This window comes from Ochotona princeps, chromosome 2, assembly GCF_030435755.1.
Source record: "Ochotona princeps isolate mOchPri1 chromosome 2, mOchPri1.hap1, whole genome shotgun sequence".
Lineage (NCBI taxonomy): Eukaryota > Metazoa > Chordata > Mammalia > Lagomorpha > Ochotonidae > Ochotona > Ochotona princeps.
The window spans coordinates 5,820,528-5,838,068 of record NC_080833.1 but is presented as its reverse complement, the minus strand read 5'-3'; the positions used below and the strand labels follow the sequence as shown (position 1 = coordinate 5,838,068).

At 43.7% G+C, this 17,541-nt stretch overlaps 1 protein-coding gene across 6 annotated transcripts in view; it reads right to left on the bottom strand.

The window, feature by feature from the left end:
- Positions 1–17,541, bottom strand: part of KIF1B (kinesin family member 1B) — a 147,098-nt gene that overhangs the window by 43,841 nt on the left and 85,716 nt on the right. For 5 of the 6 annotated variants that reach the window (XM_058674961.1, XM_058674930.1, XM_058674937.1 and 2 more), the window contains one exon: positions 1,344–1,437. In XM_058674961.1, the coding sequence (XP_058530944.1) occupies positions 1,344–1,437 (94 nt within the window). Of the gene's footprint in view, positions 1–1,343; positions 1,438–11,317; positions 13,139–17,541 lie in introns of those variants that run through there. The other variant, XM_058674954.1, reaches the window with a different exon arrangement.

Here is a 17,541-nt window from a genome sequence, read left to right as displayed (position 1 = left end):
GCTAAGAGCTGCATCTGGGTCTCTCACGGGGTGGCAGAGGCCTCTACGCTTCGGATGCCATCTCCTGCTCTTCCCATGAGCAAAGTGGATCCAAACTGAAGCAGGTGGAACACAAAATGGAGTCCCCATGGGATGCTGGAGTCACAGAAGGCAGCTCATCCCACAACACCTTCATCTGCCCGTTTTGCTTTTCTTTTTCTTCCATTTTAAAGGTTCACGACATTTTGTTGGCCTTATGAAGATAGTATATACATTTCAGAAAATCTTAGAAAAAGTCCTATTTATTTTAAACAGGCTATCGCAGAAATAGATTTTCTCTTTTTCTTAAGGCTATAATTTTAATGAGTGATTATATTTAATAGTAACCCCCATCCTTTGTAGGTTGCATAGTTTGGTATATTTCTGTTTTTCTTCTAGTACAAGAGTATCAGTCAGATATTTCAAAATAAAGAACCTGGGTTCAGTTATGGTGGTGTAGCAGGTCAAGCTATCACTTGGGACATGTGCATCCCATAACGGCACGTTGGTTTTAGTCCCAGCTACTCTTTCTTCCAATCTGGCTTCCTACTAAGGCATCTGGGGAAGCTAATGCATCTTGACAACTCAAATACGTGGCCCTGTCACCACCTGGGTGAGTCAGGTGGAGTTCCTGGCTCCTGGCTTCAGCTTGGCCTATTTGTGGGCATTTAGGGAGTGAACTAGTGAGCTAGTAGGGAGTGAACTAGTAACTAGTAGGGGTGAACTAGTAGATGCTCTTTCAAATAGATGAAATAAGACGAAAAAACATTTATGAAAAAGAAAACAATTTGATACACAAATTATGAGTTCCTTCAAAGTTGATCTGAAGTCTTGAGACTACCGAAAAAGTGTGGTAAGAGCACTAAATTATAAACTAAAAACAATGAAAACCCCAACTCAGCTAAGAACTAAGTCGTATAATTAAGAAATTGCCAAAAGCACCCCAGTGGCACATTCTAAAGTCCTCATCATGAGGGACTCTCTGATACACACCAGCAAACTGAATACACTGGCTCAGCGATTCAGCTCTGCTTTGCTTTGGAACACAGGAACTTCGTTTTACAGTAATTTAACATGGTGCATATAAAACTTCCAGGTGACCTGCATGAAGACTGTGCTCAGAAACCTTGGGAAGCCCCAAGGAATGTATCCACCTCACCCCCACCTCACAGCACAGAACCTGGAGCTTCAGCACCAACCGCCTTTCAAACCTTATTTCACTGGTCACTAGAAATGAAGGGCCAGCTTTGTTCACAGAATAAAGAACAAATTTGAAAATCAGGACCCAGAAGACACAAAAGAACTTCGCAGTCTCTAGAGTTCACCTTCTTCCTCTTCCTCTTCCTCTTCCGTTGTCTCTGCAGTCAGGGACCGGGTCTCCACCTGCTTCTGCAAGGCCTGCAATTTACTTTCATAGTCCTGAATAAAAAGAAAGGAGATGCCATGTAGCAGAGAAAGGAACTACGAGGGAGAAACAGAAGTGAGAGGACTAAGGAAGGAAGGAGAGAGAAAAACAAAGATGGAGAATGAGAAGAGGTGGAAAAACCACGGTGAGAGGACAGAACGTAGAGAAATGCTCAGGAGAAAACACAGGAGCTCACGTCACAGCACGGACTGGGTGAAAGGCGAGGAAACCTGCTTTTAACTGCAGTCTGTTCATCCTGTCTCAGTGTTCTTTCAGTGGCATTGCGGACAGAGAAGGGGGTGGTAAGGAGAAAAGGGCGTGCCTATCAAGCATGAGACATACTTCACTCAGACTGTCCACACTGAAGAGTTCACAGTCAGACAACACTGGGAAAGGTGAGACCCACAACAAAAATTAGGAATGTAGACTCTGCAGCGCTCCGTGGTCAAATGACTAGCTCTGCAGAGGAATAGTGAACTGGTGAGGATAACCTCCGGGAACAGGAAGCTTCTGATGCTATTACGAGTGACATAATTTCTAGGTTCAATGTGGTTACATCAGGTGAGATTGGTGGAGTATTAACTCCCTACCTAACAGAAGGACCAACAGATGAACTACTTCAAAAACACCTGAAAGCCTTCTTAAATTCCAACACACTATCAAAATAACAGGTAATGTTTCTTAAAAGTTTATGTTATAAGCATATCAACCATCCAGATTTGGTTTCTAAACAGCATTCGCCACTGAAAGGACCCAGGGTTCCTTGGAAAAATGGCCAATGCCCCAGTTCAGAGCCAGGAAGGTACCAGGTGAGCAGAGACTACCCTCTGGCAGAAAAGATCGCACAGGTCATTTAAGTAAAGCAAGAACCCATGAGCCCACGGTGACAAAAGCAGAGAACAGGGAAAGCTCTTCTTTCTAAGCCAGGAAATCAATGCAAAAGACAACTGAGAAATCACACTTACACATCTACAAGCCCTGATGTGGGAGCTGAATCAGGCAAGGATCATTTTTAAAAAATACTAAATTAATCAAGTGAAAAGTAGATGTAAAACAGAATATTCAAATGATCCAAAGTCTACCCAGACACCTATTAATCAGGACAGTAATATATTTACAAGGAAGAGAGTGATAATCACCACATTAAGTAAATTTATTAAACTTCAACATTGTCAATAGGACAAATTCATGTTTTTTATATATCAATGTGATTCAATGGAAAATACTCAAGGTCACCTTTACAGCATTCTTAACAAAACATTTAATCTAACACTGAGGAAACAATGACACAAAGGTGGCCTATAGTCTTCAAAAATATCAACATAGTAAGATTTAAAATTTCAGAGAAGAAACATTTAGTCTAGCAGTTAAGATGTTGGTTAGGACAGTCAAGTGCCCGGATTCTCATCTCATCTCCTGGGACGCAGCAGAGATGGCTTAAGGGGTTGGTCTTCAGCACTCAATTTGAGAGTTGGGTTGAGTTTCCAATTCCGGCACTCCCGTGCTCCCACACCCACCAACCACTGTGTATCAAAGAGAAGTGTACCAAGGATGGGAATGCTCCCTCTCCTCAGCAATAAAAATGATTTTAGCAAAAATTAACTAAATATAATGCATTAACTTCAAATCAATCTTAGATTAAATTCTAATTAAAAAAAAAGATTTAAAAAATTCATTTGAAAGGCAGAGCTCCAGAGAGAAAAGGGAAAGAGAAAAAGAGATCTTCCACCCACTGCTTCTCTCCCCAAATGTCCACAATGGTTGGTTCAGGGTCAGCCAGATGCCATGTGCCAGAACTCCTTCTGGGTCTCCCACGTGGGCAGCAGAGGTCAAGTACTTGTGCCATCCTCTGTTACTTTCCCAGGAGTATTAGCAGGGAGCTGGATTTGAAGCAGAGCACATATGGGAAGCTAGGTAACAGTATAGCAGGCACTGGCTTCGCTCACTGTACCACAAGGCTGTACCTTCTCTTATACTACTACCAAAAAATTGAGATAATTAGATAAACTTGAAATGGGTTGTATGGTATATACTGTATATTAAATGGATGGGATAAATGGTACTGAAGATAATTCCTGATTTTAAGCATGTAGGGCTAAAATGTCATGATGTGTTAACTTCAAGTGGTTTTTTAAAACACAGTAAATCTGAATATATAAATGTTCATTTCACTATTCTTTGAAATGTCTCAGATAGGAGAGGGTGGTTTTTTTCCCTCTAAGAAGCTCTATATTGTCTGGGTTTCTTTCAGTAAAAATAGAAAAGGCTGCTGATTTACTCAAAAATCACCAAGTGGTAAACACACTAGTATTACATGGGAGGATTTCTTCCAGAAGAAATTGACAAGCTGATCAAACTACTGAAGAAAACAAAGCTTTAGACTCTGATCAGTTCAGGAATGAGGCTTAAAGTTTAGACTGCCCTTTAATGGCAATAAAATTAACCTAAGAATCCCCAACACCCGTGAACCTAAAAACTTGGACTGCATTTTAACCAGTAATGGACAGTCCAACTATCAACGCCATTTCCAGTTGCGATCCCCTTCTCCTAACAGGAGCTTTCAACAGGACATTCATTATTTCCCCAGAAAAACAAGATTTTCTTTCAATCCATGCATGCTCATGCACATATTGTTCTATTCATCTGGTGGGTGAAAACCAAGATGATTTGCAAAGCACACTAACAAAATAATCCTGTTTTTCAGCTGTCATTTATATTTCCAAAAAGTCCATATTCAACACACACACACACACCATGTTTATAAAGGCACAGCACTAACTGTCCCCTCATCTGCAATATTCTCTCCTTGACACCCATTCTTGTCTTTAGATCTATTTTGTGTATCTATTCCTCATGTTACCAGGCTTATTCCAGTATTACCAAGAATGGGGAGGAGGGAGGGAAAAGGGAAGAATGGGACTGAGCAAGAGGGAACCCAAAGGTACAGACCACGCTCTCAGGGAGCCGTTGTCTGAAAAGGAAGGAGAAATGGAATAGCAGGCCCCAGGGGACGCAGGGCTTTTTTGAAACTGCTGAAAAGAACATGTGTGTCAACTGTGCATGCAGTGCAAGCAAAGATCCACAAGCAAGGAGACTAACGATGCGAACAAGGGTCAATGTCCAGTGAGGTCTCTGATCAGGCGTGGAGTGCAGGCTAGCGGCCCGGGCCGTGGACGGTGCATCCACCGCAGGAGTGCTGCAGTGGAGTGCGTGCACAACCACAAGTGAGAAGAAAGGGAGTTTCCTTCTGTGAGATTCTTGCTTCCTCAGTGAAACACAAAGACCATCCAGCAGTTGGGAAGAAGAGGCACCTTTGCTTCCCAGAGGTGCCAGTCAACACCTTTCAGGGCATCCTGTACTCCCCAACCCGCACCCCAGGGTGTTTATCTGAAGGATGCAGTTATCTGAGTACCAATGTCTCTGTCATTCACCACTGCTCTCCAGCAGCTGGCCCACATCTGTCCTCCAGACCTGATCCTCAGCCATGTACTGATCTTCCACAGCAACAATTCTCAAAAGTGAATACTTGATGGGCCCGGCGGCATGGCCTAGTGGCTAAAGTCCTCGCCTTGAACGCCCCAGGGTCCCATATGGGTGCCGGTTCTAATCCCGGCAGCTCCACTTCCCATCCAGCTCCCTGCTTGTGGCCTGGGAAAGCAGTCGAGGACGGCCCAAAGCTTTGGGACCCTGCACCCGTGTGGGAGACCTGGAAGAGGTTCCTGGTTCCCGGCTTCAGATCAGCGCGCACCAGCCGTTGCGGCTCACTTGGGGAGTGAATCATCGGACGGAAGATCTTCCTCTCTGTCTCCTCCTCTCTCTATATCTGACTTTGTAATAAAACAAATAAATCTTTAAAAAAAAAAAGTGAATACTTGCATGTACTAGATCTGACTGGATTCAGCCACACCCTGCTGTTGTAAATACAACTGATCCCAACAGTCATCCCTTCGTTTGCTTATGGTTTATGGCTGCCTTCCTGCAAAGCAGCAACAGTGGAGCTTACCAGCTGTGACAGAAACCAAATGCTGCAAAGCCTGAGCTATTTACCCTCTACCTTCTTATAGAAAACTGTCAACTGCATGTGTTGGTCAGTGTTCTCCAAGGTGGTGGCTGCGCCAACAGCAACAGTACCGCCTGGGAACTTGGCAGAGATGCATCTAACAATGAGGTTTCCTATTAGATTTAGTGAATCAGAAACTCCCACAGCCTGAAGACTCAGCAGATGTCTAGGGGATTCTGAGGCAAACTGCAGTTTTCAGAATCATTCTTCTGGGTTCTAGGTATATAGATAAATGGTGAAAGAAATAAGACAGATGAGGTGCTTGTTCTAGATAAGTTTACATTCTCACAGAAGAACCAAATAAGCATACAACAGGTAAGTGCAGGTTACGGTTATTAACACAATGGCAGCAGGCAGGGAGAGTGGCACGGAGAGCTCACTCTGACGGAAGAACTACGATGACGGGAAAGAATTCCAGTCTTGAGGAAGGGCAAGAGACCCGAGGTGGAAACAAACTTAGCATGTGTGGGGGAAAAAAACCAGAGTGTCTGTGGTGTGAGTTAGAGAGGTCAAAACAAGGACAGCCCCGAAGCCTACCCTAAGGTCCAGGTGTATATGTTTGTGGGTAGCCCTTCAGGCCTCTGAGAGCTATGACTTGTGTTTTTAAGACAATGTTGGGTGCTAGGCAGATAACGGATTATGAGGGTCAAGAACAGAAGCAAAGATAAGTCAGGCTATTGCAGCAGTCCAGGTGAGAGCCGACAGGGGCAGAATCAAGGCACTGTGAGCAGGTAAAAATCAATGTGACAGTTCAGTTTTCAGGCTAGGCCATTTGGACATTAGTCATGGCTCTCCATGGCAGATTATAATTAGCGAGCAACAGGTGGGAGGATAGCCACACTCAAGATGGCAGCCAAGTTCTTGTCAACACCTCAATGCGGCTTCTCATTACCAGCAGCCAACTGTGTGGCCCTAGTCTCCTCTCTCCCCCTCCTGTGGCCCCAACACCTATTTGGAGACCCCTGAATCAAGACTTGTGGTCTCGGTTACTTCCCATTTCAGCCACAACCCAAGCAAGAGCCTTTACTATACATAGCAAGTTTGTCCCACCCACAAACTGGTTGATTCTACTTCCCAATACTCAAATCAGGGTCATTCCCTCTTCTGTTTCTCCCGCCTCCTGCAGCCCCTAGTTTGGAAAGATACTGCTTAACATTTGTTTCAAAGAGAGACCTCTCAACTGGCAGCTTTGATTCTGAATTTGCCTCCATGCAATCTATGCTCTGTATTTTGGGCAAAGTGAACTTTGTAAAAGGTGAGTGTCACAATGCAACCTCCCCATTTAAAATCATGTGGCAGCTGCACAGCACAGTCAAGATAAAATCCCAACTCCTTACCATACCAGGATCAGGTCATTGTGCCCCCTCCTTATCCACTCCCTCCCAAAACACCTGAGGCTCTCATCAGCCACCCGTTACCTGGAGTCCGACACGCTTCCTTCCTCCCCCTGCTGTTCTTCACTTGGATGAATTTCTCATTAGACTTCGAACTATTCTTGGCTCAGGTTTTCCTCTTTCAAAAATCTTTTCTTGGGACCTGTGCTATAGCCTGGTGGCTAAACCCTTGCTTTGCATGTAACAGGATCCCGTAAGAGTGCCGATTAGTGTCCCAGCTGCTCCACTTCCCATCCAGCTCCCTGCCTGTAGCCCGGGAAAGCAGTGGAGGACGGCCCAAAGCCTTGGGACCCTGCACCCACGTAGGAAACCTGGAAGAGGCTCTGGGCTCATGGCTTCGGATCAGCTTATCTCCTGCTGTTGTAGCCACTCGGGGAGTGAACCAGTGGACAGGAAGAGCTTTCTGTCTCCTTTCATGTAAATCTGCCTTTCCAATAAAAAGTAAAATAAAACTTAAAAAGAGAAAAACCTTCTCCCATCTCCCCTCCCTTCAGATGTGGGGGACATGCAGTGATTCCTACACAAATCACACTGCATTAGCATGCTCTCTTCTCCCTGTCAGTGGCAGGGTCATGAAAACATTTCCACCAGTTTCTCCAATGGTAGAGTGCAAATACCTGGCTGGGAAGGTTCCGAAGCCTGCAGGGGTCAGGTCAAGGACAGCTTGCTCTAAGGCCTGAATTTCCTGTTACAAACCCATACACATCTTATATTCTACTACTGTGATGTATGACTGCATTGCTTCGCTACAGAAAAAATGATGTCATGAGACTAATGGTCCACTTCACTTCCTCCTGTTTCCTCCCCAATGTATCTCCAGTCACTGGGTAAAGAAAAGCAGGTGTTAAAGGAGAAAAGAGAAAATCACATTAGGTTACTCAAAGCTTTTTAGAAATTCAGTTCTGGTGCTGGTGTTGGGGCCCAATCAATTAAACTGCTGCTTGTGACACTGAGGTCCCATCCTGGAGCAGCAGGTCAAGTTCCACTTACCATGCTTCCTGGCCAGCTTCACGCTGAATATGTCAAGGAAGGCTGTGAAAGATAGATGGCCCAAATACTTGGGTCCTTGCTACCTATGTTGGAGACCAGGATGGAATTTTTAATTCCTGGCTTTGGTCTGATCCAGACATAGCTATCATGGCCACTGGGGAATGACGTAGCAATGGAAGGGAAAGAGGGAGGGATTCAGGGAGAGAGGGAGGAGGAAGTGTGTGTGTGTGTGTGTGTGTGTTCGCATGCTCACATCTCCTGTGGTGTGTATGTGCATGTGTGCTCACAGTTCCCCTTCCGTCACTTTACCTTCAACTACATAATCTTACAGAAAGAAAAGATTTAGTTTATATCCATATAAGGAACACAACATCCATATAAGACTACACAACAATAATCACAGTTTAAGGTACTCAAAAAAATTAAAAAGTGATAACCTTATTTATGAGAAATGGTTTTATTTACGTGAAATATAGCACAAACTAGAGTTTAAAGATTCCATTTAAGACAGCAATTTGTTAAAGAGGAGAGCAAAAGTTTTAATCAAGTTCATGTGGAAATGTGAAAAAAGATTGATTTGTAATCATTTTCAGGTGAAAAAGCAACAAAGACCAAGTTTAGTTGGCATCCCCCCTTCCACATACTGAGGGAAAGTACACTCTCAAAAGATGACTTCCGTTTTTATTGAATGAAGCCTTTCAAAACACTCTCACTCTCTGAAAAGGCAGACCATCTACCCAAAGACAATGTTCAAGCACTTCATTGGCTTAAGAAACCGAGGGGAAAATCCACAGTTCATCAGCAAGAATCATAATTCCTTTTACAGTAATCATGGGAAGAAAAACAACATGTTTCACAAACTAAAATGCTTCAAACTAAGCACACCTCAAGCAGATATGAAAGTCTGGGAAACGGGGCAAGACCTGGACACTATCAAGATCACACATAACACTCGGGCTCTGTGTAGAACATACGCATGGTTTGAACTGCCCCTCAGGAGGCCGTGTAACTTGCAGGTGTGCCAGGACACAGGCAGCTTCCCCTTCCTCCAGTCTTTTGTACAAACCACTAAGGCAAAGTCTACAAAGGACCAGTAAGGCACAGGGGACCAGCAGCTGACCTAGACGTCTATGCAACTTCCTGTAGTCTGACAGCCTTGAATGAGGTCATCAGTGCGACAAACTCAGTGTTTTGTTTTGTTTTTCTAACATCAACCTGTATGAAAAGCACAAAAGGTTACTTCAAGTCACTTCAGTGTAATTGACAATTCTCATTTATTGCATTACCAGTGCAAGGCAGAATAATTCACTGTGCTAGAAAGAATTAGAATAAAAAATAAAGAAAAAGCCCTTTGGTTTAGATTAAGTAGATAAACAAAATGTCTATAACTCTCCAAGGATTACCATTTGGTTTATGGAACTACACCAATTAATTATAATTAGGACTTTTCAATAGCAAAACCACCTTTTTTTTCCTTTCAATGTAATAACAGTAAATAACAGTTACGAATACTTCATGATATAATAATGGTTTAATAATGACCATTTCTCTTTGGTCTTACAATATTTGACATTAGGGAGAGATACTGTCAAATTTTAAAAACAGTAATACAGGTAAAAGCATGACATTGGTTGCTTAGTAAAAGAAGCAATGCTATCCGCACAGTTACTTTCTAAGATAAGCACCCTACTTATCTAGTCTGGAATGCGCGAAAGGAACCTCTACAGCAGTTGACGGCACCCGCCTTCACGTCTTCTTGGTCATATGAAAATGAGGACATCTGGATGGGCTGATGAAGCACAGCCGGTGGGCAGAGTCCTCATCACAACCTGCCTCTGTAAGGGACAGGTGACAGAAGTCTTCCTGCCACACTGCCACCTGGCCATCACCAGAGTAGAGTGACTCACTGCCACCACTTGGTGGGGAAGGCAGGCCCCTGTCTAGAGCAAGACGAAAGGGCTCACACAAAAATGACAGCCTCCACTTAGGGAAGTGAGAGATAATATAAGCTAGATAGCTGAAAGTTCAGAAATTGTGTTTTCTTTAATATTAGAAAATGAATTTTTTTTGGCAAAAGGGAACAGTTAGCACATTTACGTCTAAAGATGTAAAAAGGAGGGCAACAGATTCACATGAGACACACTGAAGTGAAGAAATTGAAGTAGCCTTTCAATTCTATTCAACCCAGCACAAGCAACGTCCACTCAGTCTACACTGCCAGAAAACCTCAACTGTAGAATACAGCGGTTCCAGCTGCAGAAGCAAAACTAACTCCACCCCCAATATCACCCCTCTTTTCTAAGGGGAAAAATTCAAATTCATAGGAAGCACTTTTCTGTGCATTAAGACAGCATTTTCTTTAAAGCAAAGAAAAAAAATACCATGATTAAAAATAATGTGTTCTAATAAAGCATAGTGCCCACACACAAAGGAAAAAAAAATCACCACATAATCGCAGTCTTGAAGGCTTCCTTGAATGCTAATTCTGCTATTTTGGCTGCATTATTTCACACCACGTGGAAGACAAGTGGTTGACAGATGATTCAGTGTAACTTGAGAATTACTTCAACAGCACGAAGTCAAGCCATCCCAGACATCGCTGGCTCTTCACACGTCTCTCAGAAAGTTTCTCTCAAGTTCAAGAGATGAGGAAGGATGCAGAAAACGATCCTTTGCTTTCCATTGAGTCCGCCTTTTTTCAGTGGATGCCCCAGTGTGGCAAACTGAGACCACAGCACAACAATGAGGTATTGAAAAAAATAAATGTTCATCAGGACTTCTCTTTCCTGCATTACTATTGTTAACTAAGCAACAGTTTATTACATCACCACCTTTACTCCAAACCCAAAGGCAACTGTTATTTCATCGATTATTGAAAAAAGCAGCACAGAGCCACATGCTCTTCGTGCCCCACCACTGCCTTCACCCAACAAGTAAACTCCTTGTGAGCCAACATACACCACTCACGACATATAAGATTTTTGTTGGCATTCCTGCTGGCATGATTTTGGGGAACAGTTTGTTCTGTATGGGTATGTATGTATCAAATGATACAACAAACTTCAAAACGTAAACCACCAACACAAACCTTGACATAGGGCCAATTTAAAGACTTCGGTAGTATGGCAAGTTTCATATCTATTCTGAGACATCTAAAAGCAAAAAAATATCGGTTCAGTACTAAGTAAAATATCACTCAGAAAGATGTGGATGCTATAAAGCTGTGCACTACAAAATACTTTCGACAGCATCCAACTCTGGCTTCTAAAGACGAGTGACATTTAACGAGCAGACATGCATGGGATTGCAAAGCTCTCCCCACATAGTTGCATGCTGTCGCTTTGAAGCCAATCTCTAAAATTTGTGGGGGAAAAAATAGACATCTACTTCTATATCTCATCTTCCCTTTTCAGAGTCTGCCAAAACTTCAGAGGCAGGTCTTTCTGGATATCTGACCACTATACAGAACTAGGAAAACATACACCAACTGACGCCAACACAAGACAAGCTGGTGTTAGGAAGTATACTCATTATGTAGGCACCAAGGGAAGAGGCCTCAATGTTTTATCCAAAATCCCAGAAACTGCCCATTCATCAAGCAAAAGGGTGTTCAAACATTTACCAGTGTTTCATGTTTTAACAATATAGGACCAGTTAATATCTGTAGGGAGACAACATCACAATCAGAATGCAAATAGTAGGAACTAAAAAAATCAAGGGCAGACCCAACTCCAATTCTAACATGGCCTCTTTCTACCACCATGATTTCAAGTATGTCCAGTAAGTTATTTAAACTGTGGTTTCTCGCCCAGCTTTGAGATTGGGTGCTGAGAACTGTCTCCTCATCCGTGGAGGTGTCACAAACTGGCTGCAGTGGCTGGCTCTGTCAGTCTGCTTCTGACAAGAACTGGCCGCACTGCCCTCCAGCTGTCCTCCCGGGCTGGAACTGCAGTAGGACTGGCGGTGTTGGTGCATGTGACGCTTGGCCTGGAAAGTCTGCACCTCGGCGCTGGGCTGGCTGTGCGAGGGCAACGACTCGGGAGAGGCAGCGGCCTGGCAGCGCGTGCTCTTCGGCTGGCCGTTGTTGAGAGAATTGCTTCTCCAGCGCAGCGGAGAAGGTTGCTGCTGGGCGTTGATGTGCTGCTTGATGACTTGGATGTGATCCGGACTTCGCAGGCCTTGAGAGCCCCATGCTAACTGGGGGTCCTTGGAAGCTGCCTGCCCCCCTTCCTCTTGGTTCTCATCTCTATTTCCTTTCCTTCCATCGTCTTCCTTTGGAATCCGGAGCTCTATAACCTCGTCTTCCGTTATGATGATGTGTGTCCCAGGACTCCAAGAGTTTCTGTGTTTGGGGTTGCTCTTAAAGGGAAAGCGGGGCTTCCGGTTCTCCGGAGGGATGAACCTATGAGGTACGTTCTGCCGACGCAGCTGCTTCGTTATTTCCTGCTGCTGCAGGTTTTTAAACCGAATTTGCTCCTGCCTCATCCAACGCAGACGCCCACGTCTAAAAGCCGGATCTCCATTCATCAGCTGGGAAACACGTTCTTCCTTCCCGAGTTCTCCGCTGTCTGCCCGACCCGTGCCCCTGTCAGAGGGGCCGCCAACCCCGGCACTGCCGGGCTCCTTGGCCTTGTGGTCTCCCTGGCTTTTCTGTTCCTGAGATCCAATTAGTGGCAAGACTTTCTCCATTTTCAGCATTTTGTTTCTTAAGACTTTTATCTCCTCATCTTTCATGTTATTTTGCTTTTTGACTTCCTGCAAAATATCTTCCAGCTTGTCTATGTGAACCTTGAGGTCATCCACATCGGTTCCACCTTTACTGCTGGCCATCATGTCCTCAACCTTCTCATCCCCAACGCCCACGGTGTCCCAGACATCCCTGGCCACTGCCCTCCAGGAGTCCCGCTCGTTGGGGTCCTTCTTCCCATACATGGCACAAAGCTCTTTCATTTTAACAATGGCCAGGGCCTCAATCTCCTGCCGACTGTGCCTGAAATCATTGAGAGCAACCTCATAGCAGATCTCTTTAACGGCCTGAATCTTAAGATCGGAGATGGTGACCCACTTGGAATCTTTACTCAGACGCCTTCTCTGGGGGATCTGATACATTTTGATGGGCTCCCGTTTCTTGCCACTGCTGGGGAGGCCACATTTTTTCACAATGGTCTGCAGCTTGCTGGGAGGGAGCTTCTCTCTCAGAGAGGTGATCAGTTTCCAGCTCTCTTCACAGGACCTCTTGTCTGAATCATCCCCGCTATCAGAGTCCGCGTCCTTTGGAAAAACAAAATCAAAAAATGGCCCCCAAATAACCAAAATTAAAATGCAAAAAAGGAAAATCAAATTGAAAAAAAGCAAGCAAAAAAAGTGTAACCAAATTTAAAAAGAAAACCAAAAACTAAAGACAAAACAAAAAGCAAAAACCAAAGCCCTAAATGCTGTGGAAGTCTATTCGGACATATGCTTGTATATGTCAGCTATAATCTTTAATCCAAATTTTTCATTTTATAGTTTAAGTGATGAAATCTGCAAAGGCTGGACAAAGGGAATGATTTCTCACTCCTGGGCCACAGAGAACGGTGTGATACAACACTTCTGCTCCCTCAAGGAAAGTGAGCAGCCACCTGTGACCCGCACCGACCCGAGCAGCCGCTGCCCCATTTGCCTTGGTTATTGCTGTGGCTTCCTCCAGAGTCTCCTTCCCCCAGAGTGAGCACAGATGCCATACAGAGACGTGGCGAGCAGGCGGGTTAACAAGGTTAGTAAGGCTGTAGGAGACGCAACTGTGGTTTAGCTTTACTAAAAAGAGCAGCCCTAGGGAAGAGTTAGATAAGAAAGTAGAAAAAGAAGCAGTCAAACAGGGATGATGTTAACAGTGCTAAGAAACCCTGTTCAAGATCATGTGAGCTTTTTATCACAATGTTTCTTTCCCTCAAGACAAGTGGGTTCTCAAACTAATTTTTCCATGCACAGCTATTAAGCTTTTTTTCTCTATCAAGTCACTCCAGTTCATTTGTATAATTCGATTGGTTATCCCTGAGTCAATAAAAGCATAAAAAGGGATCATTGTAATGAGTTGTTCCTATTTTTCCCAAACACTTCAATATGTCACCTCTAAGTTTTTGATAAATTACCAGAAGAAAAATTAATCTAAGAAAATAAACCTCCATCAGATAGTTTAAAGTGTCCCAAGCAATACAGTCTAATAAGTACACCATAGAGAAGTTTTCTATTTAGAAAACCTATGGCGTTTCTGGGAGGTGAAGAATGCCACTTTAGGTGACCAGCCTTTCAGTAAATTCACGAAGCAGAGCTTACACAAGTGTTCTAATGTGTAAAGTGGATCCACTTTAAAATGTATCTTTGTTGCTCCGGTTTTCTGTCTTTGCATCATTGCTTCAGATCAAATTGCAGCCTGGCTTCACAGTAATGCAGTTTCAAAGACTATCTGAGTAATCAATCGTTCTTTTCTGACACAGTCAAATCTGCACGAGAACAAGTTGGATTTAGAATTCCACATAAAAGACAAAATTAGGCAGACTTTCTATCCAGGAAATAGTAGCTGCTGGGAAAAGAAAATTAGCTAGCTGGATGAGTGGTACAAGAATGTGGTAAAAGGAAACACTGTGACTTAATGTTTCACCTGGTCAGGACTACCAAAAATATCAACTGTAAAGGGTATTTTCTCACCTCTTTTTTTTTTTAGATTCTTTTTTTATTTTATTGCAAAGTCAGATATACAATGAGGAGGAGAGACAAAGAGGAAGATCTTCTGTCTAATGAATCACTCCCCAGGTGAGCGCAATGGCCGGTGCTGTGCTGATCCAAAGCCAGGAGACAAGAGCCTCCTCTGGGTTTCCCACGCAGATGCAGGGTCCCAAGGCTTTGGGCCATCCTCGACTGCTTTCCCAGGCCACAAGCAGGGAGCTGGATGGGAAGTTGAGCTGCCGGGATTAGAACCGGCACCCATATGGGATCCCAGTGCATTCAAGGTGAGGACTTTAGCTGCTAGGCCACTGCATCAGGCCCCCCTCTATCTTTTTTTAAAGGAACTGATACTGATAAATAGTATTTTGCTTTACGGAATAAAGTTCTATAAAAGTTCCAGGAGACAAAAAAAAAAAAAAAAACAACTTTACCAATAATAGACCTTAATAATGGTCTGTGGATTTCAAGATGCTGTCACAGAGATAAGGCCATACAACCTGTGGTACCTGGCATCACATATAGGTGCAGGGTTCCGTCTCAGCTTTTCCACTTTCAAAGCAGCTCCTTATAAAAAGCCTAGGAAAGCAGTGGAAGCTGGAAGTGTACGGTCCCTATCATCTAGGTAGGAGACCAGGATGGAGCTCCTGGCTTTGACCTGACCCAACTCTGAGTAAACCAGAAAATGGAAAATACTGCAAGCTCTTGCTCTCTTTTGTAACTGGTGCAAATAAATAGACTTTTTTTAAAAAGGGATGTTACTGATTATATATATATATAATTTCTTTTTTTAAGATTTATTTATTTTTATTACAAAGTCAGATATACAAAGAGGAGGAGAGACAGAGAGGAAGATCTTTCATCCGATGATTTACTCCCCAAGTGAGCGCAACAGCCGGTGCTGTGCCGATCAAAAGTCAGAAGCCAGGAACTTCCTCCAGGTCTCCCATGCGGGTGCAGGGTCCCAAGGCTCTAGGCCGTCCTCGACTGCTTTCCCAGGCCACAAGCAGGGAGCTGGACGGGAAGTGGAGCTGCCGGGATTAGAACCGGTGCCTATATGGGATCCCAGCGCATTCAAGGCAAGGACTTTAGTTGCTAGACCACTGCGTCGGGCCCTAATTTCTATTGGCCTTTAAAAAAACAGGTCCTGGTCCAACTCCCTGCTAATGCATCTGGGAAATCAGCAGAAGACGGCCCAGATGAGTGGAGCCCTGCACCATGTGGGAGATCTGGAAGAAGCTCCAGGCTCCTGGCTTCTGTTTGGCACAGCCCCAGCCACTCTGACCATTTGGGGAGTGACTCAGCGAATGGAAGATCTTTATTTCTCTTCCTCTGTCTGTAACTCAAATAAATTTTGAAAGTCTTTAAAGTAATAAAGTGAAATTAGAAAAATAAATAAATAATAGATACTAAACCCGTTCATAATCTTCAATGTTTTAAAAACTTGGCAACAAAGAGCAGACAGAGCTGAATGTATAATCTGCATTGGTTTTCTTTTCACTTCTCGTAGTTTTAAAAACTGGAATGGCTGATCCTCAGGATACAAGATGACGTTAATAACCACTACGGCAAAAATATGCTTGACGCCTAAATCTTTTTTTTTTATTATTGCAAAAGTGTTTAAACTGAGTTTACAGAACAACCAAAAAACCTACTTGATTCTTGTCACATAATTAACAACTACCACTTCTTTTACTGTTTCTGTTTTCCCCTTAAAATTGTTCATGGATTAAACTAATATTGTTTAAATTTAGGAAATGATACCTGAATCATTGCTTTAATATCCATGCTTGAGAGAGTAAAGTTGTACCTTTAAAAACTTTAAAACATAAAAGAATCTAAACAAATCCAAAGACTTCAAATAAAATCAAGTAATTTTCTTTATAAAATGCTGCCACATTTCTTCTGCAGAATATTTCTTTTACATTTCAAGTGTATCACTCTTTCTCATATGTTATGAAACTAAAAATTCTATATACAAAGTTAATGTCCCAAGATGTATATCTCATGCCAAAAATGTTTTTTAAAGATATTTACAGACTTTCATTACAGGGTCAGAAAAACTACTCAGCTTTGGCCGTTCACAGTTCACATGGCATTAAAAGATCCTTCCTTCTTCATCAAACACCAGATGCAAAACAGGCCTCCTGAGGGGCCTCTGCAAGGAACTGAATGCAAATGAGAGAAGGCACCCACAGCAGTGTGAAAAAGCATGCAGAGAAAGGACCAGCTTAGGACTGAGCGCTGACCAGGAGGGAACCGTGCTCAGCAGCGTAAAAACGAGATGCATTTGAGGAACTGCCGTCACAGAATGCGTGAACCGAATGCCATTTTAATGCGGCATGTATAAAGATTACATTTCATACTGATTAAATAACTGCTCTGTGTTCTCTCACTGTGCATTAGGAGTCTCTCCGTCGGCTGACACTCAGTAAGGTAACTGATACACACTCTGCAGGTGAAAGGGTCAGAAATCAGTCCCTCCTGAGGTTAAGAACAGTAACGACCACAGGTACCTGGACTCTGCCGAGGAACGCAGCTTCCCTGCTTTCAAGAGCTCGTTGATTTTTAGGCACACAGAGCAAATGTGAACCCCACTCCCTGGAGTCTGTGTTTGCCCCCTAGACACTATATCTGATATAGAGCATGTATTTACTTGCCAGTTATTTAACGGTCAATGACTTTGTTTTCGGCAGCCTTGTTATCCGCTTCTAGCTACCCTAGTGTGGTCTTAAGACCAGCAGCACTGGCAAACACCCAGCAGCCTGTGAGCAGTGCAGTTTCAGTCCCCACCCCAGACCTCCAGACCCCAGCAGTGCTCCGACGGCACAACAGCAAACCCAGGCAGGAGCCCCAGGCTGCAGTCCCTGGCCGAGGATTTGTCCCAAGAGTGGGCAAGGCTGTGTTTTTTGTAGCCCTGATTTCCTCTCCTACAAACTGGAGGGAGTGTTACACATCTGACTCGCACACCA